Consider the following 22,140-nt stretch of genomic DNA (forward strand, 5'->3'; position numbering starts at 1 on the left):
CTTCAACCACTACGTATGGCAACAGAGAGGGAGCAAGAAATTGAGCGAGGCTAGAATGGTTCGCGTCAACGGGGACTTGGTTCCTTGGCCGTTTGCTAGCCATGTGGAACTCCGCGCTACGTGGTACTGAAACCGTTGATCACAGCAGTTAAGTACATATCATGCGAAGAGAGACTTATGCGAAGTGAACGCGCCTTGAAAATTCCAGCTCGAGATGAAAACATGACAATTTACTTAATCAATCAGCTTGTTCCATGTTTGCTTTGTGCCCCTTGACATTGCGTCAAAAAATGTCAGTATCGCAGGATGAGAGTGGCCCGATGCAACACAACCCCAGAGAGCCTCTGTTTCAGCACCAGGATGGAGATAAGTTACTGTGGAGTTTACAGCTATCCCTCGTTGAGCTGAACCAGCCTCCTCGAGCCACGGGTTGGCCCCTAGTTAGTGCATGGGTTTGTTACCTTATCCGACCTCCGTTTACCGTTAGGTCATCGGGTCGTTGATTTCAACGGTGGTCTATGCTTCGCCACTAAATAAATGACGACAAGGGAGGTGAGTTGCATTCCCGAATGGACGATGAGGGAGCTGATATCCGCGAAGGGATTGGGTTTGAGAATCAGAATGAGCCTCTGAGGATTAGGAGGCATGCCTAAATTGAAATGGCTCAAGAACAAGACCAGACGAAGCTCAGGCTCCTTGCGGGAATGATACCTGTGCGGCCCGTAAGGTTAGTGCTCTAACCGTTATCTTAAACATAAACTGGCAGATCACGGATACCATACCTGGAGGAGCAAAGTGATGTGATATGTGCAAATGGAGACCATATGCATGATGCTAGGAAAGGGGGCATGAACATTGTTCCTAGACTACCTAGTAGGTAAGGTCTTGGAGGTTACTCTGCGCTCTATACCTATGCGCGTGGTAGGCTGTGCTCCAGAAACTGCCGAGTGTGCCTGAAAGCAGCAGATGGTTTGTCGGTTACTGTGTACTGCAACACAACATCAAATGTCAATGTCAATAAACGACGGCGTCTAGGTTCGCTGCAGGCTCAGGGAACATGCCCTCAAAGTCTCATTTGCAGATCCAACAAATGAACGTCCCCTTGTCCCTTGCCCCTTGTTCCTTGTCAGAAAAGACCAGGCTTGTTGATGTGCTTGGGCTGCTGCAAGCCAGAAAGATGGTTCCGGTCTCGTTTGTGCGAGAACTGCATCCACTGACTGATTCCACTCTGCTTACCAGGGTTCGCAGATTCAAGCGAGTCAATGAAGCACGCACGCATGCACGCAAACGATGATATGGTGGTGCTGCTGATATGGATGTTTCAGCAATTGGTGACCATGGCTGCATTTGAAGATGTGATTGAGGCCTTTCCTTCTTAATAGCCCATCATATAAACAAAGTTTCTACCACTCATCGGCAGTGTTTTATATCCATGACAAGGTGGCCAAGAGTTTAACCGTGTGCCTTCATCCTTTAAATCTCTGCTGTTGAGTAGGTCCCCTGTTAAGTTTGGTTACTATCCAACTGTTGGATCGAAAAAGGGACCGTCCCGTCCATCCTGGATCTTAAAGCCCTTGTCGACGTCTTGGTCCTCTCGTCCCCTCTCGCCTCGGCTTCTGGCGAGGCCAAACTACTAATTATTCAAACATTTAGAAACTCCTCTTCTTCTTTGCCTCGCCTTTGCCTTGCTCTACCTACCTACCTTTTCTCCCGGTTTGGTCCTATTCTCATTCTCAGTCTTTTCCTCAATCCCAATGCTCTTGGACGGACACGTCGTCTGGGTTCCCATCGTCTTCCTCTTTATTGGGCAGCTTGGGCATACTCGTCCCCTCACCTACACCGACTTCATCTTCTTTCTTTCCTTGTGTCTGCCAACATCACTCTCTTACTTAATTCCCGCGGTTTCAGCTCACATCATAATATCGTATTAGCAACCTAAACCCTCGGCTCCTCTCATTCTTTCAATCTCTGCACACTTCACTTCCCCAGGTTTCCTCGACGACGTTTCTTTGATCCTTTTCGCCCGTTTCGGAGGAACCCGTTTCGCACGCTCCAAGGACGCCGCCCTGACGACCAACCACCAAAATCTAAGGTCTCTCGAGTCATAGGCATTCGAGTGTTTCAGCCCATTGTTCTTTTCTAGGAGACGACCCAAAAACCGAGACGACCACTGCCGCATGCAATCATTGTAATAACTAATACGTGACGACTTGGGCATTTTCTCAGTTAAAAGGGCTTCTCAACTCATCAGGATATACTGTGCGAGATCAATCCTCCTCAACGAAATCCTCCTACCACGAACCTGCGAGACTTTTCGCAGTCCACTGACGTCGTATCTGTCTGCAAGCACTTGCTGGGATGCTCTTAATGCTCCGGCGGCCGAGACCATGACTGTAAAAGGCGGTTTCACCAGTGCGGGCCAGCCAGGCCCTGACAGTCAGCATCAGCATCAGGAGCCTGCGTCTGGGAATATGCCTTTCCCTATGGCCACAGCTGATCTCCAATCTGACGCTTCCTCATCTACTGTCATTGCCCACGCAGACTCGCACCGGCAAAGCCACAGTTCTTCCAAGTTGCCTGCTTTCCGCTTCACTGACCGGCGAAGCAGTAGCTGTGGAAGCGTGCCCCTAGCTAATAGGGGTGACCCCCTGTCCCTTAGCAGCAGCAACCAGCACAGCAATAACAGAAACCAAAATCTCGATTCGAGAAACAATAACAAGGACGACCGCACCAGCGATTATCTTGACCACAAACCAGCTACATCCGCAACAGCAACGGCATCAGCCTCAACACCAACCTCACCACTCGCCAATACTTTGGATAGCGCATCAGCGGCGCTTCCTCTACAGTCTTCAATTGTGCCGTCGATTGTCTCACCCAATTCAGACCCCAGCACTATTACTCCGACTGTCTCAGTAGCCCCGACCACAACACCACCTGCATCAGCAGACCCAGGCCCAGTCTCCCCCCCGAGCGCTGCTGTTAGTGGACCATTGACAGCGCCGGACCCCGGCACAGCACCAGCAACTCTCGCGACGACCCATTCTCACACTTCTCACCCGACAACGCATCACCGCGACGAAAAACACGCTGTCTCTGCATTAACATCTGCGTCTGCGCCTGCATCTGCATCTGCGCCCACAGACCCATCGACGAACACGGCAAACTCATTCTCGCAGCCTAACGAATCCGACACAACGCTGCTCTCACAAAACAATTCCAGGACGTCCTCGGTTCATCCATCGTCATCGGTGATCCAACTCTCGCCTGGGGTTAAGCGTCCCGCATCTTTTGACGTACATGCACCTGACGCGATCTCCCCGCACCCTGCTCCTCCAACCTCCAAGTCTCGGACTCGGCGACCACTGGTGTCGCGAAGATCGACTGCTGGCACCTCTTCCACTGGCCCGCCACCTTCTTTGAACTCTGAGCGCCTGCAAGCCATCGAAGCCGCCCAGGAAGGTCAATCCACTTTGCCCTCCTCAAGTGACAATTCACCCCAGCAATCGCCATCTGGCCAACGCGAATTAATTTTGCCCAAAACGCTGTCCAGAACCAACTCAGATGAGAGGCGAGCATCTGCCTCCCATCGCCCTCCCGTTTCATACCGACCGCCTCTCACCTCCAAGAGTAGCACTGAATCGTCGCCGTCAACCGCTGTTCGTGTTCCCCCAATTCGATCTTTCCGATCTTCAGGCTCCCGTAAGAGCCTCACTCTCGATATGAATTCGAGGCCGCGCTTCCACGACTCTGGCGACGAAGTCGAAGACGCCAATCATGACCGTACCCTGCGCGCCTTGGAGGGCAGGGGTAATGACGATGCACTTCGGTCAGCTCCTTTAGCCTCAAGCCGCCGTGGCGCCTTCGACAATGAAGATACCGGCGACGTTTTCCTTAAGATTGCCAGGGAGGAAACTTCCCAGCGTCAAACAGATGAGCAATCCCAAGACGATACCCGCAGCGTACTGGTAAGTTACCCCCTTCTATCGCCTCTTACTGTCTTCCTCGCCATTTTTTATGATGCCGGCCACGCGCTGTGCATGGCGCATGGTCACTCGGGCTGCGCGGAACTTCTTCAGGATCCACCACGTGCTCCATTGCTTGTTTCTAAAGATATAACTCGACTTTGACCTGTCCCAGCTCTGAGGCTAACCTGCATAGTCCCGAGCGACGCGATTTACGCATCGAAGACCTTTATCCTCAGTAGTCCCTATACATCAGCCTATTTCGCCTCCTAGGGTTCGGCGCCGGCTTTCTGATCAACAAGACACTGCGAGGTCACGGTCAAAAGGCTACGAAGACGACCGGCCCACTGAAGTTTCTCGCATGTCAACTTATCGCACGCTGCCACGAGAAAAAGCAGCATCAGCACATCCTGGAGAAGATACAGGACGTATGCGAGGCTCGACCTCAACCATGCGCCCGTCCCCCGTCACACCTCGATCGATAGTTTTTCAGGAACCTAGTTCCGAAAACTCCATGTATTCTCGCCGGAGATCCTCCATCACGGACAACAATGTAAGTGGACAAAATCGAGGCTCTGCGTACAAATTCATGGGCCATGGTCACAACAAGACTTATAATTCCTCCCCTCTGGTCCGGTCATTCGATTTCCAGCGTCAAGCAAATCAGGAGGCTGGCAACGGGGCTGAGGGAACGGAATCGACTTTATCAAATACAGCCCCCTCCACGGTATGGGATGAACTAGACGACCTCAAATCAAGAATACATCGACTGGAACTGACTGGTAAGCTGCCTTCGACTTCCGGCGCCGCAGTATCGAGATTATCAGACGACCGACCGCCAACGGCGACTACTACAGCAACGACTATGTCTTCTTCCCCCAAGCGAGTTGAGAATGGCCGTCAGAACACGAATGCCGACGCCGTTAGCACCACGTCCTCCCACCGAGAGTCACATTCCATCCTTCAATCCGCTCTTGCTAAGTCCAAGGTTCTACTCGACACGGAAGTTTACCAGGCCTTGGAGTCTGCTGCTCACGATGCCATGGCCCTCGCTTCCATGATGGGAACGCCCGGCCTACCTGGACCCATTTCTAGCGGCGCCAGCACGATAGGCTCTAACGCAACTGTTACTGATCGCCAACTGAGACGAAAGGCCGAGAGTGTGTGTCGCAGCTTAACAGAGCTTTGCCTCGCATTGGGTGAGGACGCTACCCAGACACGTATACCGCGGCAGTCAATTGAAGTCCCACCACTTCCTCAGAATGACGCGCCCACTACACCGACGATTGGTAAAATCTTTAGTGGCTTTTCTCAACGCCGACAGAGCATTGGGAGAAACGATCCGAGTGCCACCAAGGAACATCTTACCAGCCCCAGAACTCTGTCCAAATTTGAAGAGAGGAGACTCAACATTCTCAATGGTAGTTCTCTACCTACTACTTCACGTGTGTCCAACTCGATACCATCGACACCGATCGAGCCGATGTCGAACCGACGCTCTTCTCTTTTGGTTTCTCGATCTCGCCGTGCTGGTACCGAAGAACCCGATGAAGGCAGGAAGTCATCGCTTCTACTAAGAACCAGAAGAGCTGGTACTGAGGAGCCTGATGAAGGCCGCAGAACATCTCTATTCGTCCGCAATCGTAGAAACACAGTCGGCGAAGAGGGCGAGGAAGAATCAAGGTTCCGAGCGCCTTCTCGAGCACCTACTGAGCTTGGCAGTACGATTCGAGTTGTGACGCAGGATCAAACGCCACAGCAGCAGCAGCAATACTCACCGTCAGCTGATACTACATCTGCCATCCCGCGCCGGCGCTTTGTTTCGTCGAACCTCGGTGTGTCTAGGCTGGCGACGCCATCAGTTAACACAGCAACACCGCCTCGGAGATACATGGAGAGACCGGCACAGCAAGACCACGGTCATAACGCTGTCGACAAACTTGCTGAAGAGCGTGCACAACGCTACACCTCTCTTGGGCAAACAACCATGGTCAATCGTACCAGCAGTATGATCAGAAGACCCAAACGGGACAGCATTGCGTCCGCCAATCCTTCTGCAGCTGCTGGCAGCTACAGATGATGCGAATGACCAATGACTTTGATTGATTTAACGACTGTACAACTACCCATACATTACGTTTCGAGCGCCGGACGTTGCTATTTATATACTTTTATGTTTGCACGGAAACAGCTTATTTTTCCTGCTCCCTCCATTGATTCTCATTCGGCTCGGCCGAAAGATTCATGGCGATTGTTGGGGACGACGAATTACATTGTCGTTCTTGTTTGACGTACATACACTGTCTATAGACAAGCTCATTTTGCTTGAGAGGACAGCATCTTTCCAGGGAGGACAATGTTATGGTGTTTGGGAGGAGGTTTGCTTTGTGAAAACGGCGCACGAGGAGCGACCATACAAGAAACAAGACAGAGCCTGGGCTTTATATCTGTCTTGTATCGGGTTGGCAGTCAAGAAGACATCAGGATAAGCATGTGGATACCGATTTATTTTAATGTATGATGCGGCTTGGTCGCGTATGACGGCTCTTTGTTACCCTCTCTTTGACTTTGACCTTGGTGATGTCGTTATGAGAGGCTTGTGAGTGAGTTTAAACAAACGGATGCATGCCATTTATTTGTTTGGTAGCAGTACCAAAGTTTAATCAATACCTTGGTGCCAGAGTGCCTGACGGATCTGGAGTCTGTCAAACGACTCCATGAGTATGTTGATACTCGCTGCAATTGGTTTGTTTGGAGGCTACATGGACACGGATGAAGTTAATGTAGGCTTTTAGCATGCCCCCTATGTAACTAACGTGGAGGCTGAGTCAGGCCGAAACGGGAGATGCAGGTGAGGCAATGCCATCTAGTTATAAGGTCGGCCCCACTGGATTCTCGCAAGAATTCACATCTTCGAGTGAGTGACTGGAACTCCAACTCATGTCTTCTGTCGCAACACCTAAAATATTAAAAAGAAGCATTTCCCCTCTCATCTTTTCGACTTCTATCAAACCACGTTTTCTCCCTCGGAACCGTTTCAGTGCACATCAACCACTTCGTCACACCTTTTTTGCACAACGCAAACACGGCATCATGGCTGACGAGGCTCATTTCGATGTTGAGGACAAGATGCAGAATAGACCCCCAAGATCAAGAGGTGACAGGGGACGAGGGAAAGGCGGTGGTGGACATGGAAGAGAGGTCCAGGTGTCGAAGGCCTTATCCAAGCTCTTGAGACATCAAGCAGCTAATGCTGGCATTCAACTCGACGATGAAGGCTATGCGCCCTTGGATGCTGTGGTACGGGGGAACCAAACACATCTTGAATATTCCTCCTGCGGACAAGACTTGCTAACTCTCCCATGCAGCTTGCCTGGGGCCCTTTGCGATCTTTAAAGGTCACGTTTGACGACATCCAGTCCATTGTCACTTCCAACGACAAGCAACGGTTTACACTCAAGCCCAACCCCGTCAAGAACCCTTCCCTAGACACCAAATCCACTACACCAGCCGATTATCTCATCCGTGCCAACCAAGGTCACTCCATTAAGCTTGAGTCAGCAGCTCTTTTGGCCCCCATTACACTAGAGGGCGATAACGTCCCGGAGCGAGTCCTTCACGGATCCTTCTTTTACTTCTGGCCACGCATCGTCGAGTCCGGCGGCCTCAAACCCATGAGTCGTAATCATGTCCACTGCTCAACTGGAACGCCCGAGGAAGGCGTTGTCAGCGGGATGCGTAAGGATGCAGAGCTGATTATCGAGATCGATGTTGAAGCAAGCTTGAAGGATGGCGTGAAGTGGTGGCTGAGTGACAATGGAGTTTTGCTGACGGAAGGCGACGAGCAGGGGGTTTTGAGCACCAAGTACTTCAAGTTGGTGACAGGCCGCAAGGTTGATGTTGGGGTACTGTGGCAAGACGGTCAGTGGATTTCTGATCTGCCAGCTGGCTTGAAGATAAGTCCTCCGCCTGGAAAGGGTCCTCGACAGGGTGGAGGAAGAGGGGGAAGGGGTGGTAGACGCTGAGGCTCGTAGAAATTAGAAATCATCCCAAAAGCGTCTGATTCATGGAGACAATTTGATAAGCCGGCATACTAGGTCTATCTTGATGCACGCAGTCGTCACTGGGGAAAGAAAGAATTATTGCAATGATTCAACGACATCGACTTGGTTGACTCTTCATTTTAATCAACCCGATTCGGCCTATCGCCTAGCTAGGAGCAAAAGAACTCATAATGCATCGGCACTCAGCCATAGCAGACCAGCCTTGGTGCAACAAGCCTAATAAACTTGGCTCGTTGAATCTATATCCATTGCGGTTTTGAACCCCGAACCTAAGTGGCAAGACCGTGGAAGTGAGTCATAAAGCACAGCTCAGGAGGTCGAGTCCATGAGGTTCGAATATTGTTCGCCTCTGTTCTTCTCTTCCTTCTCCAGCCACTCAAGCACCTTTTGCGCGACCAAGATCTCAGCTTTCTGTCTTCCCACAACCCCTTCAACAACACCCATGTTCTCCGGAATCCGCCCATCATGCCTGAAAATAGGACGTCCTTTCCAAGTATCTTCTTGTTCGTTGTCTTGTTCGATATAGTACTCAGGAATACCGAAGCCCATGCGCTCACCGAGACCAGCGACACGCTCACGAACGGTAGGGCCCTGGGTGTTGGTGCCAGAAGTCAAAGGAGCACTAGTTGGGACGCTGTGATCACCTGAACGAAGAGGTGTAGCCATGGAGACACCGCCATCCGAGTTGTTCCCCTCCGTCTTGATCCTAGCATGCGCAGGAGACTCTTGTGATCTGGAAGGGGCTCTCTTGCTGCCTCGAGGCACTGGCTCTTCCATGCGGAGGTACTTGAGTGCATGCATAGCTGCAAAGTTTTTAGCTTTTTGAACCTTTTTGAATGTCGGAATCTGTTGGCCAGTTTCGTAGCCACGGCCTTCCTGAGGAAACTTGATGTTTTCAGAAGGAAGATTGCAGAAGACACGGGATCGCGGAAAATGCATCCCGTAGACTTGTTGATTGAAGGTCTCTTGAGTGAACTGAGGGGTTGGGATTTTGTTCTGCTGACAGTACTCTAGTAAATGATCATGGTTAGGATTTTGACATGAAGGATGACGTTCACGTTTGGCGGGGAAACTGACGATTCAAGTCGCTAACCCAGAAATCTTCCACTTCAATCTCATGAACAAGCTCGATGAGTTGCGAGATGGCGGCGATCTGCTGCTTGTTAAGCTGTGCAAGATGGCCCGTCTTTGCTTCTTCGGCCTTTTTCTCCTCAGCGAACTTTATGAGTTCATCCCAAGGGATACCACCACTGATAGTTGAAGGGCCGTGAAACGCCATTGTGCTTTGGGGGTATTTTTGGTGGATGCAGTGTTTGGGTGCTGAAGGTGTGGCTAAGCGGAGTGTGATGAAATGTCAAACGTTGAGATGAGATGATGGAGGGAGGTGAGGAGCTCGATTGATTACATGAAGCAAAGGAGGAAAGGTGGATAGCTGGATCTGCAATTTATAGCTGTGATTCATGACCTGGCGAAGCCTTGCGGTTATGAAGAATGGATGGATGCCTCTTGGAATATCGCAAAAGCGAAGTCAGTACATACAGTGGCTTTCGAGAAGGCGACCAGCCCTCATTGACAGAACAGCTTAGATCGACTGGCTTTAACTGGTATTTCCGAGTTGACTGGGTTGCTATGCGCATTCAATCCGCATCATTTCAAGAGTGACACGCTTACAATGTGATCATGGAGTTAGTGAGGTGTTGAGGTGGTGAACGTGGTGATAGTGGCTGTGAGGGGTCTATTTTTCTGGCCAACTATAAGGTAGTGGAGGTGCGTCAATCGAAACACACAGAGGGAGGACCTGACCTGACCTGACCTAACCTGACCTGAGACAGACCCAGGCTCTGGAAACCCAAACTTAACAACGTTTGATTGATGGTGTCGGTTATGCTATAGATATGTCCAATAACGGTTGACCCATCAGCGTCGCAGGGTATCTACCAACACCTGATGCAATATGTAAAAACTCTCTCTAACCAACACCCTTCTAGCCTCCTCCCCACGGCGTACCTAATCCTCTTCAAAGAAACCACCCTCGTCGCTATCATCGTCGTCACTCTTGGCGACTGGCTGTGCAACCTGACGCTCTTGTAATCTGCGTTCTCTGCGGTTCTTTGGAGCGGCAGCAGCTTTCCCCTTGACCTTGGTGAAAGGTGCAGGGTTTTCCTTCGCGGCCTGTGGTTTTGGCTGCGCCTTGAGAGCACCGTCTGTGATCGTTGCCTGGGGCTTTTTCTGGCGGCGCTCTGACTGTGCTTCTTCTGTAAGCTCAGTTGGCCGTCTCTCTCTTAAATTTCGCAACGCGTGGGGGCCACCCTTCATCGCCTGTTCAATATCCGACCAGATTGGCGGCCGCTCTGTATGCAGTAGACCCCTGTGCTTGAGTGGTGCGTAGTCAAGCTTATCGTCGTCTTTATCTTCGTCTTCCTTCTCTGACTTGGCGCTGGTGTACAGACTGATGTAGGGTTCAGCATGGGGAAAGTGTTGTGTGTACGCCTCGTCTACTTCGGCAACATGCAAGTCACGCTCCAATGCCTCGATCTCGTCCGTTTCTGTAGATTCGGTCTCTGTAATCTTTTTGCGCAGTTGCTTTGCTAATCGCGATGCCTTCTTTCGTTCTGAGTCGCGCCTTATTAGCATTCTTTTCGAGCGGACAATGACGACCAGAGAATATCTCACCAAAGAATCGAACCATGTGATATTTCGATATCATAGCACTTCGTAGCTTCTGGAAGCTCTTGTCTGAGACTGTCGCCTTGAGAGCGCCCAGCTCTCGCTCGAGATCATTGCGCACGTTGGCGGGAAGTTCTTGGTTTCGGTTCAGGAGTCGCTCGATAGTGCGCGTTCGCTTCTTGGCCCATGTTGAAGTTCCCTCGTTCGGTCGATGCTTTGACTTGCTCGACTTGTGTTTCTTTGCACCATTGAGTGATGGACGGTTGCGAGGCTCAGGAGACTCAATCTCCGAATATTCTCTCTTTTGCCCCATGGTGACTATATATGGCTCGCGCGAGGATATGCAAGGAAAAAGAGGTGGGATTGCGAAGAGAATGTTCAAAAGGGATTCCAGGTAAAGGTTGAATAATAGGTACTAAGCAATTCCATGCAAGATGGTCAACTTTTTTTTCCCCTACCTACCTGCCTAGGTATCTCACCCTCGGGGAGCAAGAAAACACCGGACCTTGATCTAGGGTGTCAAAATAAATTTATCAAAGATCCCCTAAACCTAGGCTAAATTTACCCAAGTATTTTTATCGCTTAGGGTCAAGGTTTTGTGTTTTCTTTCCCCCTCACCTTTCCTAACCGGGGACTTGCGGTGCCTATCTTATCAGGTCCGTCTCAATTCGGGGTAGCGTCAGACGCTCGGGCTAGTGGGGAAGGGAAGGTGCTCTGTGTTCCTGAGAGGCACCTGGCAGAGAGCTCCGTCATCTAAGCTCGACACCATCGAATCCAAAACCAACCACTATCTTCTTTACATATCAAGAACGTTTCCCTTTGATGTCTATAGCATCCAAATATCCAAAGGGAAAGCTCTGATATAAAAAAAAAACCTTCTTTGTAAAATTTATTATCCAGCCGTCCTCAAGAGTCTGGCACGGAATTTTGTCGTTCGACTCATCCATCGCCAGAATTCATCTTTGAGCTAGAGTCGCCGCCAAGCTCCTTTCTTGAAGATTCAATAAACTCAACTACCAGGAGATTTAACCACGGATTGATGCTTATGTAAAAAGCCCGTCGCTGGGCTAATTCTCCTTCATCATGGATCGCCCTGAACCTGGGCTCGTCAAATGGTCGTCCAACCCTTCATATGATAACTTCATTCACATCAACCTTCAGCACCGCGTTGTTCAGGTCTACGAACCAACTGGTCACGCAAGAGCTGGGAAGTTCAACTATCAGAAACTCGCCCGCCATGATGACTTTCCTCCCCTCACAACCTACGATTGGTCGCCAACCAATCCCGGTCTTCTTGCCGTTGGTACTGGTAGTGGCATTGTGAATTTACTCAGGATCGACGATGGATCTAATGCGTACGTGGAGCTGGGCCTCAAGATGTCTCGCACTTGCCAAGCCGTCGCTTTCAACACAACCGGATTGCTAGCAGTTGGCCTGGACAGAGTGCGAATGGATCAATGTCTTCACATCTGGGATGTCAGTCGATTGTCTTCAATAGACAAGAACACAAAAGGGTTTCCTTCGGATGCAACAAGTATTGCTGAACCAAAAACCCGTCTTGAACCTAGCGTCTCTGTGTCAAGCATCAAATTCTTCGAAGACAGCCCCCAAACTCTTGTTGTGGGCATTAAGGCTCAGGGTCTTCGAATACATGACCTTCGAGGTAGGTTTCAAAGATGGAAAGGATTTTCTTGCGCAAACTGACATATATTTGCTTCTTATCAGACCCTTCAAGCATTGTCACATTTCAAACCAAGTGCAACAATAACCTTACAATTGACTATGCTGATCAGAATTATTTTGCCTCGTCTGCCCTGGACCACCCTGGAGTAATGATCTGGGATCGCCGAGCGACATCTCGACCTGTGGCTTCTCATGCATACATGCAAGCAATTGAGGAGGATGAACTCCCTTGGGGTGGAGCATTGCGTCTTGACCGAGTGATCGAGACTGATTCCGACCCTTTCTTGGCTGAGGGAAAGTACTCCCTTGTTCGATCACTTCGATATTGCCGTGATCATCGTGGTTTGCTTGCTGTGCTATCTCGTACGGGACAACTCAAGGTCTTGAACACCAATAAAGAGGCCCCATCTTCTGGGTCCGGCAACCCAGAACTTCTCCAAGTTCAAAAGTCTTATGAGATGGACGTCTCATACGTCGAAACATCAAGGAAGAATGATAGAATTGTCGCTTTTGACTGGGTAACATTGAGCTCGCCCGTACTTCGTCCACGGCTCCTCGTTCTACGAGCCAATGGAAACTTTGAAATCCTTGAACAACCATCGCAAACATCAGATCATGTTTACAAACTTGTACCATGGCAAGCACCGCATCGCGGTCTCGAAGGTAATTCAACTTGATCCCCGATAGTTTGGACATGTCTAACCCCATGCAGAGGGCGCTCCATACCACAGCATGATGCAGTTTGAACCATCCCAAGCTCCGGACATGCTAGGGCCTCTTCTTATCGAAGAAGCTTTGTCAGAAGTGCCATTATTCGGACCAGAGAGTGCAAATGTCCGGGCAGATACGGAGGCCTTACTGAAGGCAAATAACATGACTTCAGTGGTCATAGAAGACATTGAGGCAACCACGAGGCCACTACCTGAGGCCTTCCACAAAGCTTATAGCGTCGCAGCTAAGATAAGAGCCTTGCGCGCGTTCGTAAGAGACGAATTTCAAGCTCCAAAGGGTATAAAGCCACGTGCTAGTGACACAAAGATCGTCGAAAGCGAGACCAGTGAGATGTCCCTAGCATCCGATAGCTTGGGCTCATGCCGAGAAATCCACGATGCATTGTTGGCTTCACTAGCTGAGGCTGAAGGTCTCCCTCGAGAAGCACAGAACGTGCTTGATCACAATATGTTGCTACGTGCTAAGGAGAAATACTTATTCGACGCAGTAGTAAACAGAGATATCGTGGCAGACGATCCGTGGGTAAAATATATATGGGATTGGGTGGCGAGTAGGTATCCGGATATTACTCTCTCACACAGCATACTAACATCTTAAGCTGCTGAGGATAATGCTGATGACGGAGGCATGGTACTCTCAAATATTGACCTCAGCTACGTTGGTGTTCACTCGATATGGACAAATAATCTTGGTGAATTAATTAGAACCGGAAATGGCCCAGACCTCAGCTGACCTAGTCATAGGCCGTGATCCTTCTACTCGATTACCTTCTGGCGCAACGCCTCCTGATCGCGCAACATGGGAACGTACCATTGCAAGTTTCTGCAAAAAGAACCATCTTCCCAAGTTCAATGGAGCAGCTACCAAGTGGCCAGCGCATCGTCAGCTATGCCTCGAAATCTGCGGCTGGGGTGATTCTGAAAAGCATGATCCAAAAGGCCGCAATCGAAAGGCAGATCCTGAGTACCCCACCACCATTCATACCATGGCCGCTGCTCGTGCTTTGTTTACAGGTGATCATAAGGAAGCCATACAGATCCTTAAGAAAGCCAGCACTGCGCACCCTGAACTCTTGTTTGTGTCTTTGGCCCTACAACTTATGGGTAGCGGCGACAGCACGCCTGCCAAGGACAAGGAACAACTTGATTTTGATGAAGCTGTTGCTTCCAAAACCGACCCTTACCTCCGAGCCATATCATCACTGATTGCTACAGGTGACTGGACAGCTATAGCCAGCCAGCTATCTCTTCCCCTTTCTGACCGAGTTTACGTTGCGATCCGCAACTTTGATGATGACCAGCTCACACAGTGGCTCAACGAGCAAATCACTTTGGCGATAGCAGACGGAGACATAGAAGGCATCGTCCTCACAGGTATCACAGAACCCATGGTTGATATTTTTGCCCGTTACATCCAAAAGTTTCATGACGTTCAGACAGCGACCCTCGTGCTGTCCATTTGTGCACCGAGATACATAGACGACATTCGCTGTCGAGCCTGGCGCAACACTTACCGTGCCCATCTCCAGCGCCATAAACTCTTCTTCCAGCGTACAAAGTTTGATGTCGAGTCAACGAAGCGATCGAAACGGGACAGCATCCCCAAATTGAAACCACCATCCCGCCAAATTGCCCTCCGCTGTGTTTTCTGTGATGCTGAGACATCACTCGCGAATAATGCCAACCAGCCACCGCATCTCGGAGGTGCCTCTTCGGCGCAAGCAGTGTCGGCTCTCGAATCTCGAAATCCACTTCTCGCGACGAGCATTAATGCGGGTGTGAGTTGTCCCAACTGCGGTCGACACCTCCCGCGTTGTGTAGTCTGTCTCGAGATTGTGGGCGTCCCTCGTTCCGATAAGCCAGAAGAGAAGAGCGAGTCGAAGATGGCTGGCCAGTTTCCTACGTTTTGTCTCCGATGCGAACACGTCCTGCATCTGGACCACGCCCGCCAGTGGTTTGCCAGACACGTTGAGTGCCCTGTACCTGAATGCCGATGTCGGTGCAACTTCAGAGCGAACCCTGAGTTGAGTTATCGTTAGGATGCTCATGATCTAGACATTTAGAATCCAAGGAGGTTTACCCGTCGGCCAGGCCACATGAACTGGGAATTACCACAGAACATCTCATTTACAGGATAAAATCTGCGACATATATACAGTTGAATATGAAGAGTGTGTCTAACTTGGATTGCTTATGGAGTTGAGGACAAAATATATCCTTTATCTTTCGCTTCTATACGCAGGTTTCGCAAAATCAATAGCCAAGAAACAACTCCGTGTCCTATTTATTTACCCCGCTCTTTGAGAATCCGGCCATTGTATCCTTCACGCCGGAGGTTCCAAAACAGTGTTCGCCGTGTCCTTCCCAGCATTGCACCTAGTATCCAAGTAGGTATCGTGTGTTTCTTCTATCTTCGTTCGGTCGCTCAGTGTCCATGATCTCTAACGCATAAACCAAAGGGGAAATGGGAAGGCCTCGACTTTCCAAAAGGGGTATTGTAACCAAATGAGTCACCAAGTGACGGGTGAAAGATTTCCTTCCCCGTTGACAAGGCTTGATAACGATGTATTGTTTGAATGGCTTGAATGATATCAGGTTTCATTCTTCAACAGCAGCCTGGCACCAAGGATGCTCCAGCACCTGGTTGATATCGTAGCGTTTAGCGACATCTCGGTCCAGCATGCATCGAATGAGGTCGATACTCTCCTCGCTCAGAATATAGGGTATTCGCAGGTCACGATCCATGATCTCGTCAATACTGTAGAATGGATTCTCCTTGTATATAATGGTGTAGAGGAGAATACCTAGTGCCCAAACGTCTTGCTCTGTGCCCCGATAAGGCTTGCCAGCGAGAACTTCAGGAGCGGCGTAATCTGGTAGCAAGTCAGCAAATTATGGCATGCCTCTAGGCGGGAGTTACTAACCGATTGTTCCTACAAAGACATCGAATGGACCGCTCTTGATGTATGCAGCACTCCCAAAGTCAATCAGTTTGATGTTGCCTTCTCCATCAAGGATTACATTTTCATCCTTGATGTCGCGATGTACCACGCGAGCCTTGGTGTGGAGGTGGTGAATCGCATTGGCTACTTGTACGAAAATGCTGCGGCATTCAGACTCGTCCATGTTGGTTCGGAGTTCGATGTAGTCAAAGAGATCCATGCCCGGCAGACCATGAGGAATCATCTCGATATAGTAGTTCACGTCATCCTCAAAAAATCCTTGCATCTCGACGATGTTGGGATGAAGTAACTCAGGTTTGCGAAGGTACTCCAAGACATGAACTTCCAGGGGTACGGTGCCCAGCTTTCGGTCTCTGGTCCACGTATCGACAAGAATACGTCGCTTGGTAACGTACTTGAGCACAATCTTCTTGCCAGTTTGTTTGTGCCGGGCTAGCTTCACTTGGCCATACGCACCCTGGCCCATTTCCTCCAATATCACATAGTCGTTGATCGTTTTCTTATGAGGAGGCTCGACGACCTTGGGAACTGGAGTGGCCTCTTCAGGCTTGGGTTTTGGCTGCTGCCCCGTGATCTTAGCAGCAGCATTCATGGCAGCATCCTTTAAATGCTTGGACAGTGAACTTGCAGCAATCAGCATATTCTTTCGAGGCCCCTCATCATCCGAAGCAATTTCAAGAGGCGTATGTGCAGGGGTCTGGCCAGGTGATGGCTGGTGGAGGGGAGTTAAAGCTCCAGTCCGGGTAGGGGTCTCGAGCCCGAGATGAGGCTGAGTGCCGTGGAGATGGCGAGAATAAGTGATCCACAAAGCATACACTATTTCTGAATGGGTCACTTCGAAGGCTTCGTTTCCAGTGGCGTTGTCCTCATCGCTGCCTTCGAAAACAGTCTCGTTCATCACAACGGTCTTCTTTTCACTCTTGACTACACGCATCTGGACGTCAACCTTCAGATCGGATCCGTCACGGTGTTTGGCGCTTAGTCCAGCGGGATGGAGGAAAGCAGATGCAGCGTCAGGTCTGTGTTCTTTCAAGGCCAGGAAAGCCGAAGCTTTTCTGAAACGATGTTCAGGAACAACCATACCGTCGAGGAGTTGTATACCATCCTCTTCTATCAGTGAACCCAGAATGTTGTCGAATTCTGGGATGAGTGCATTTATCGACATGCCATCCGCCTTTTCGAATCCGAAGAGTGCACCGCAAAAGGCTGCGTTTGAGCTTCGAATCTTCAGGGTTTCTGGCTCTACCACAACAATTCCAGCCATGTGAGGGAACGTCGAGACACGAAGCTCTAGCTTGCCACGGGTTTGCTCAACTGTGCAAGGCACGTTGACTTGGGGTGAATGAGGACAGGTGAAGTATCTCCGCCTTGAAACCTGGGCAAAGTCGATTTCTCCTGTGTTGGGGTCAATCCCTTGACGGGGAATCCGTGGAACGAGTCTCGCTATATCAAATCCAGTAGGGATTGGCTCGAAGCCCCAGATGGGAGCAGTAGATCCGGTGACCTGTTGAACGACGCCATCCTCGTCCAAGGTAATGTAGGCGACGTCCTCATGAATCTCTTCCAAAACCCAGATCAGCCCGACCTTCTTCTCTTTGACCCACAGACTAGCAGAACCGGTCGCACCGTTGCGTTTCTGAATGGGGACCACGTCACCGCATAGCAGGACTCCTCTAGAGGAATTCGTCTGATTATGCCCGCCGCCCCGGGTTTTGGGAGGGCTTGGGTCGCCGCTGTGAACCGTCTGCGCACGTCTTTGTGTAGAACTTCGTGGCTGAGTCCTCGAATTTGGCTTGCTTAGGAGCTGGGCTGTTATTCCAGATCTCCCGTTAAGCAGTGCCGAAGCTGCTGAAGCGGCAGGTGTTGTTTGGCCCGAGGGCGTTTGGCTTTCATTAAGCTCATCATCTGCTTGTTTCAAGAGTTTTCGTTCCAACCATGACCTTCTCTCCTCCTGTACGACTTCCAAGATTCCCATCTTACGCACCTCCGCCTTTGTAACGCCAAACACCAGACAGGCGAGATCGTTTGCTGCAATAATGGTCCATGGAGGTTTAATTTCTGTTGTAAAGATCGCCTGAGCAGCGGGCACCCAGCGGTTTGTGTGTCCATGTACAGAAGGGCCTAACTGAGTGGGGAAACTGGTCGCTGTGGCGCTGGGGAGTTGGGCCAAGGATGGAGAGTTTAATGGTTCTTGATATATGGGCTGGCCAGTTAAGAAAGGCTGCGAAACTGTATCTATAAGCTTGTCTTGAGCCGACACGGCCGTTATATCTGTCATTGTTCGCTTTAGGCTCAGCGTCGGACGGACTGGGGTAGGTTTCGAGCCCGAAGTGCCACCTCCGCTAGCGGAAGCTGTAGTTGATTGATCCTGAACGTGGGCAATCTCATGGGCTGCTGGCTCGAGTGGAATGGATCTTCTTGTTGTCCCAACCCTTGACCGTCGAGGTGGTGGCGATGTCTGGCGAGGACTGATGAGATCTGTGCTGGATGCTCGAGGGTCAAAATTCTTGTCGAAGACATTTTCCTGAACCTCAGCGGGACCGGTCAGAGGAGCCGGGGCGTAAGAATCGTCAGGGTTTGGCAAGTTAGGAGCTCTAATTAGCTGTGCCTGCGCGAGTAGGTCAAGCATGTTCTGTGTCTCGACATCGCCACTTACTCTTGCCTGGGCACTTGCAAGAGCAGCCTGCGACGAGTTCATAGGAAGGCCCATATGGTCCTTCATGAACTCAACGGACCGTTTGAGGGCATTTTGTCGGTTGTGCAAAAAGTCCTCGGACTGATTGGCGAACGAGAAAGAATGCAAAGACTCGGAGGGGAAGCGAGAAAGGTCGTCGGAGAAGCTGGGATTTGATGGACCACCAGTGAGCGATAAGTTGCCGGTGCTGGCGGCCATCGCACTCATTGAAGTGGAACGAGACAGGGCGGCAACGGATGGGCTTCGCGAAGATGCTCGGGATCCTGGTAAAGTAGGGTTCCTGGATGGTGGGCGTGTCTGTCTAATTCGTCGGAGGCCGGACAGGCCTAAGCCATGCTCGTGATCGGTCATGATGGGAGACCTGAAGTTGATATGGTGGTCAGCAAGGAAGCAGGCCGAGGGTGGGCGCCACAGCTGGGATCCGTGACGCATGATTTCACTCAACATACCTGGCGATAGCTTCAAGGTCAGCGGCTGCCGCCGCGGCCGCGGACGCATCCAGGGACATACGTGCTCTGCTTCGATCTTGCGTTGACGAGTTCCTTGCGGCAGCCAAGTTTCCCGTGCTACGATTCTTTGGCAATGACAGGGGCATTGGCAGCTTCTCTCGTCCACGTTCATCATCCCCGGTGTGATTTTCGGCTCCTGTGCCAAGAAACCGTGGTTAGCTGACAGGAGGACACAGACCAAGAGAAGTGGCAGGTTGTAAGTAGTACCATGATCATTTTGTCCTCCATGCATCTGTAGCATAGCTGGAGTCGGCCAAGGAGAGGCCGAAACCACAGGTTAAGTCGTAATGGAAGGGTTACGAGGTGTGCTTTCAGGATGGCGGGGTTGAGCAGGAAATCTCGGTTGGCTCGATTGCCTGGAAATCGATTGAGAACTTGAAGCTAGTCGTGAGATGGGAGAGGGATTCGTTTATCCAAAAAGAAAAGATGATAGACCAAGATGCGTATGGATATAATTTGAATTATCGATATTCCAAGATTGGGCTTCGAAGGGTGACGACGGATGAGACCGTCAATGTCAAGGATGGGGATGGGGCCGTCTTGCCAGGGCTATGTCTTGGCTTGTGACCCAAAACACAAAGAAAACAGCCTAGTCAGCGTGAGTCGAAGGGAATGCCGAGAGGGTGATTTGGGCGTGTACCGCAGGATTTACAAAATTAGGTAGTTATAGGTAAAGAAATAAGATAAATTTGGTGAAGCACGTTAAACTTTGCTACCGCCGCCAAGAGAAATTCTGATTGTCGGGATGGGAGCTTTCAGAAGAGCCTGAGAGATTGATGTCGAGGAGCGTGAAGGGGACGGGGATTTGCGTCGTTATCATAGGCTGTTCCCAAGACTTGTGAAGTCATCAGACAATCTGATTGGCAGGGTTTGGATTGAAGCCGCTGCCTGCTGGTAGATACTTAGTGCTTGCCTGACCCTGGAAGACCCCCAAGATACCTACAGGTAGGTACCTAAGTACCTAGGTCGCATTGGATGGAGGAGGGCAATTGTACCTAACAAGCTCAAGCTCTCAACCGTTGTGATATTGGCGGTAAACCTACCTACCTAGGCACCTACTTACACAATACTACCAGGCAAATGACGCCAGCATCCTTTTCTTTATTTCTTTGGCTTCAACACAATCTGATGTCAGATGAGATTGTATTACTGGATGCAAGAATGCGTTGAGTGTCAGATTGTAGACAAACTAGGTAGACTATGGGCTTGTAATTGGAGTTGTTTTCATGTGAGACTACTAATTCGTTCGCCACAAAATTGCTTGCAGGTTTATTCTCATTGGATTCATTACAGATCTTCTATCTCTCACTGAAGCCATCAACCATAGGTACTTACTCCTAGCAACAGACTTCACAATTGAGGCACATGAAGAAAGAATCGAGACGTGGGGCAAATGGATATGAAATTTGACTCTGCTACGCACCAAGGAAGGGCTAAGTCAGTGGAAGAGGCATCTGAATCAAGGGACTAGCACCTTACAACCAAGAATACACCCCTTTGTTACCCATGGTGACTGAGAAACAAGATTCCAAACTTTCACAAACTTGAATTCACATTGCATCCATGCTGATTGATAGATGCTATTCGTAGGTCTGCTACCTATAAGACAGCGAATATGCCTCTTGATTCACGCATCAATCTAGCAGCTTTCTCCAAGCCACGCCAAAGTAAAGCGGAAGAGGAGAAAATCAAGAAGTAAACATAGAACCTCAAGGTTTCCTTTGGTTTTGATGCCCACGTGGAGAGGAACTTATATCTAGAGATATGAGATACTCCCCGCCAATGGACATGTCTGGAAATTATCTTGCTAAGCATTCGTGAGCCTCCTGAATAGGATCGGGCTCACGACGGCTGCACCCCCTAATAAACAAATGTGCCATGGAGAAAGAAAAAGGCTGTATGTTTCTCTGTACGGTGTGCATAATGGCTAGGGTGCCAAACTTAAGCCTATTACCTATCTGATGCTTGCAGATTGCGGGCTGCGATAATCCGAGGTAATCTGGTTCACCAGAAAAGGGGATATATTTCTGTGACTCGCTGCAAATGTTGACCCTCGTTAGAACAACTTAACTTACATACACTAACTAACAGCATTTTCATGTCTGACCGAGTCAGACGATCAGCTCAAGAGGTCAGGCCAACAGTCATGTCTCATACGGCATACAATACCGGGGTATGCAACCACGCGACATTAACTGACAAGACACCGTGCATGAAGAATAGTGCATCGATTGTAATGTCTTTGATAGACGACCTGGATATCCTATCACGACAACAGATGATCACCGTAGTGTTATCTTTGAGCCTGAGACGGGCAGAAATGATACCCGGTGACCTCAATGGTGGGCTGCCAGCCCTACCAAGAGGCCCATGGACGATCTAGGATACTAAGCACCTTGACACAACCGCAGTAACCCTCGTTTAGAATAAGGTCCCAAAGTATATTGTAACGAGACATCCATCCTATACGGAGTAGGTAGAGTTGGTTCTCGACCTGATGCCTCCAAATCGCACCGATAAGAAATCGGGCGATAACAGTCCGAATAGCGCGGGGTCAGCTGTTAGAAGTCTTGGAAGATGAGGGGCAAGGCACTTCATTCTTCCTTTCTAAGGTAGTGGGGTCTTCCCCGGCTTTCGTGACCAATTACCCGTCTATTGCTTCTAGACGAAGCTGAAAGAGGAAGGAAACAAGACAGAGACGTTTAAGTCGATTAGTACTTAGGTAAGGTAGATAGGTCTAGACAAGCAAGATGTAAAAATGTTGGGAAAACGTACAGGCTAATTGATGTAGGTATCTATGTATCTTGTTGAGACTGTCTACTAACCTAAGGTACCTTACCTACAAATATTCCCTCAGTTGCCA

The 22,140-nt window shown here is 50.0% G+C and overlaps 6 protein-coding genes across 6 annotated transcripts; 3 read left to right on the forward strand and 3 right to left on the reverse strand.

Annotated features, from left to right (window-relative positions):
- Positions 1–2,387: 2,387 nt before the first annotated feature.
- On the forward strand, positions 2,388–6,045 carry FSUBG_13076 (uncharacterized protein; the record flags this gene model as incomplete). The annotated part of the gene is made up of 2 exons (XM_036677929.1): positions 2,388–3,968; positions 4,162–6,045. The coding sequence occupies 2 exons, from the start codon at positions 2,388–2,390 to the stop codon at positions 6,043–6,045; spliced, it is 3,465 nt and encodes a 1,154-aa protein (XP_036531450.1).
- A 1,013-nt stretch (positions 6,046–7,058) lies between these two features.
- Positions 7,059–7,990, forward strand: FSUBG_13077 (tRNA 2 phosphotransferase 1; the record flags this gene model as incomplete). The annotated part of the gene is made up of 2 exons (XM_036677930.1): positions 7,059–7,265; positions 7,334–7,990. The coding sequence occupies 2 exons, from the start codon at positions 7,059–7,061 to the stop codon at positions 7,988–7,990; spliced, it is 864 nt and encodes a 287-aa protein (XP_036531451.1).
- A 348-nt stretch (positions 7,991–8,338) lies between these two features.
- On the reverse strand, positions 8,339–9,308 carry FSUBG_13078 (uncharacterized protein; the record flags this gene model as incomplete). The annotated part of the gene is made up of 2 exons (XM_036677931.1): positions 8,339–9,039; positions 9,107–9,308. 2 exons carry the CDS (start codon positions 9,306–9,308, stop codon positions 8,339–8,341), a joined length of 903 nt encoding a protein of 300 aa, XP_036531452.1.
- Positions 9,309–10,036: 728 nt separating this feature from the next.
- On the reverse strand, positions 10,037–11,009 carry FSUBG_13079 (rRNA-processing efg-1; the record flags this gene model as incomplete). The annotated part of the gene is made up of 2 exons (XM_036677932.1): positions 10,037–10,641; positions 10,703–11,009. 2 exons carry the CDS (start codon positions 11,007–11,009, stop codon positions 10,037–10,039), a joined length of 912 nt encoding a protein of 303 aa, XP_036531453.1.
- Positions 11,010–11,779: 770 nt separating this feature from the next.
- Positions 11,780–15,149, forward strand: FSUBG_13080 (uncharacterized protein; the record flags this gene model as incomplete). Its single annotated transcript, XM_036677934.1, has 5 exons — positions 11,780–12,359; positions 12,422–13,042; positions 13,092–13,661; positions 13,710–13,802; positions 13,855–15,149. The coding sequence occupies 5 exons, from the start codon at positions 11,780–11,782 to the stop codon at positions 15,147–15,149; spliced, it is 3,159 nt and encodes a 1,052-aa protein (XP_036531454.1).
- A 559-nt stretch (positions 15,150–15,708) lies between these two features.
- FSUBG_13081 (CAMK CAMKL PASK kinase) lies at positions 15,709–19,200 on the reverse strand (the record flags this gene model as incomplete). Its single annotated transcript, XM_036677935.1, has 2 exons — positions 15,709–15,983; positions 16,035–19,200. The coding sequence occupies 2 exons, from the start codon at positions 19,198–19,200 to the stop codon at positions 15,709–15,711; spliced, it is 3,441 nt and encodes a 1,146-aa protein (XP_036531455.1).
- Positions 19,201–22,140: the final 2,940 nt, after the last annotated feature.

This window comes from Fusarium subglutinans, assembly GCF_013396075.1.
Source record: "Fusarium subglutinans strain NRRL 66333 chromosome Unknown NRRL66333_c0000308, whole genome shotgun sequence".
NCBI classification, from domain to species: Eukaryota; Fungi; Ascomycota; class Sordariomycetes; order Hypocreales; family Nectriaceae; genus Fusarium; species Fusarium subglutinans.